General features: G+C 50.5%; 1 protein-coding gene across 1 annotated transcript; it reads right to left on the bottom strand.

The window, feature by feature from the left end:
• Window positions 1–222: 222 nt before the first annotated feature.
• On the bottom strand, window positions 223–1179 carry LOC100354058 (olfactory receptor 10G2). Its single transcript, XM_070053342.1, has one exon. It carries the CDS (start codon window positions 1177–1179, stop codon window positions 223–225), a length of 957 nt encoding a protein of 318 aa, XP_069909443.1.
• Window positions 1180–1745: the final 566 nt, after the last annotated feature.

The raw sequence follows: 1745 nt of genomic DNA, 5'->3' as shown, positions 1-1745 counted from the left end.
TAACGCAGGAACAATACATGCTTCCTGTTCAGAAATATAGCAAAAAGTGTAAATCAGTTTTGTACAATTTATTGAGATTGAATATAATACCAGCCGCTTCTTCTTAAGTAGAATTCCATTCAATTCTACCTAAACTGACATCTATTTATAGGAAAACTGTTGTATGCCCAGCAGCTGAGAAGAGCAGTAGTGATGGTGGTGCGGGGGTGCCTGAGCCTGCAGCTACTTCTTCTCGTTCACAGCCCCTCGACCTGCCGTCATCCTCCTCAGAGCAGACTTCACGTCCTGGTTCCTCAGTGTGTAGATGAGGGGGTTCAGTAAGGGAGTGACAACGGTGTAAAACACAGCCACTGCCCCGTCCAGGGGGCTCTTGGAGCCAGCCCTGAGGTAGATGAAGATACAGGGGACATAGTAGACGGTGACCACGGTTAGGTGGGAGCCGCAGGTGGAGAAGGCCCGGCGCCTCCCATCAGCAGTGCGTATCTTCAGGATGGCACGGATGATGTTGGCATAGGAGAGCAGAATTAACATGAAGCAACTGGCAGCCACTACCCCAATGTCCACAAAAGTCACCAGCTCGTTGACACTTGTGTCAGCACAGGCCAGTCTCAACACTGCAGGGATGTCACAGAAAAAATAGTCTACCTGATTGGGTCCACAGTAGGGCAGGCGGAAGGTCAGTGCGGCCTGGATAGATCCATGGATGGAGCCTGCCAGCCAAGCTCCAGCCACAAGGATGCTGCATAACCTCCCGTTCATGAGTACAGGGTAGCGCAGGGGCTGGCATATGGCCAGGTACCTGTCATAGGCCATCAAGGTGTAGAGGAAGCACTGGGTGCTGCCCAGGAAGTGAAAGAAGTACAGCTGAGCCACACAGCCACCAAATGGGACAGCCTTGCTGGCAGCAGTGAAGTTTAGAATAAGCCGAGGGACGATGACGGAGGAGAGCCACATGTCCAGGAAGGACAGGACCCCCAGCAGAAGGTACATGGGGCGGGCGTGGAGCTTGGGCTCAGCCCACACGGTGAGCAGGATGAGCAGGTTCCCCAGCTGAGTCAGGACGTAGATGGTGCAGAAGACCAGGAAGAGGAGGGTTCTCAGGTTTGGGGGGTGAGACAAGCCCAGGAGAATGAAGTCTGTCACTATGGTGTCCAGCGATGTGTTTTTGGTCTTTCTCATATTTTTCTGTAGACTGGGAAAAAGAGTGAAGTCAGATGAAGGAAATAGCACAAATTGAGGGACAAGAGAATTTTTTTTTTCTACTGATGAAGGCAAACAGAGGATTTCTGCATGTTAAGTAGAAATCATTTGTCATCTTTCATCTGTGTGCTCGGCAGGAAAATCCTTAGAGGCTTGTTAATTTTGCGGTGTCCTGAAGTGTTCTCCCCGTGGGAGACACTACACATGAGTGGTGGAAACCAGGGCACAGGGTGTCTTAACACCGTGTTAGTGTACGTGCTGTGTCTGTGCTGAAAAGGGACACTGTGGAGAGATGGTTTTCTGTGGTAAGGAGCAGATGGGAACCATGACTCCACAATTAGCAGCCCTACAATTGGTTTCTGAATTAATGTCCTTGGAGTATCTCCTCCCGTGCTCTACAAGAACCTTCGTGATGTGGTCCTTGCTTGCTTCTCTGGTTTCCTTTCTTTCTGTTTCCTCTGAGCCCCAGGCCCTCCTCCCTTCTGGATCTGTGGGTGTCCTGTGTCACATTGACACATCTGATTCCTCAAGATTTGTTTTGGCTG

This window comes from Oryctolagus cuniculus, chromosome 12 (assembly GCF_964237555.1).
Source record: "Oryctolagus cuniculus chromosome 12, mOryCun1.1, whole genome shotgun sequence".
NCBI lineage: Eukaryota > Metazoa > Chordata > Mammalia > Lagomorpha > Leporidae > Oryctolagus > Oryctolagus cuniculus.
Note: the sequence above shows the minus strand (reverse complement) of the source record. Positions and strands in the feature narration are given on the sequence as shown.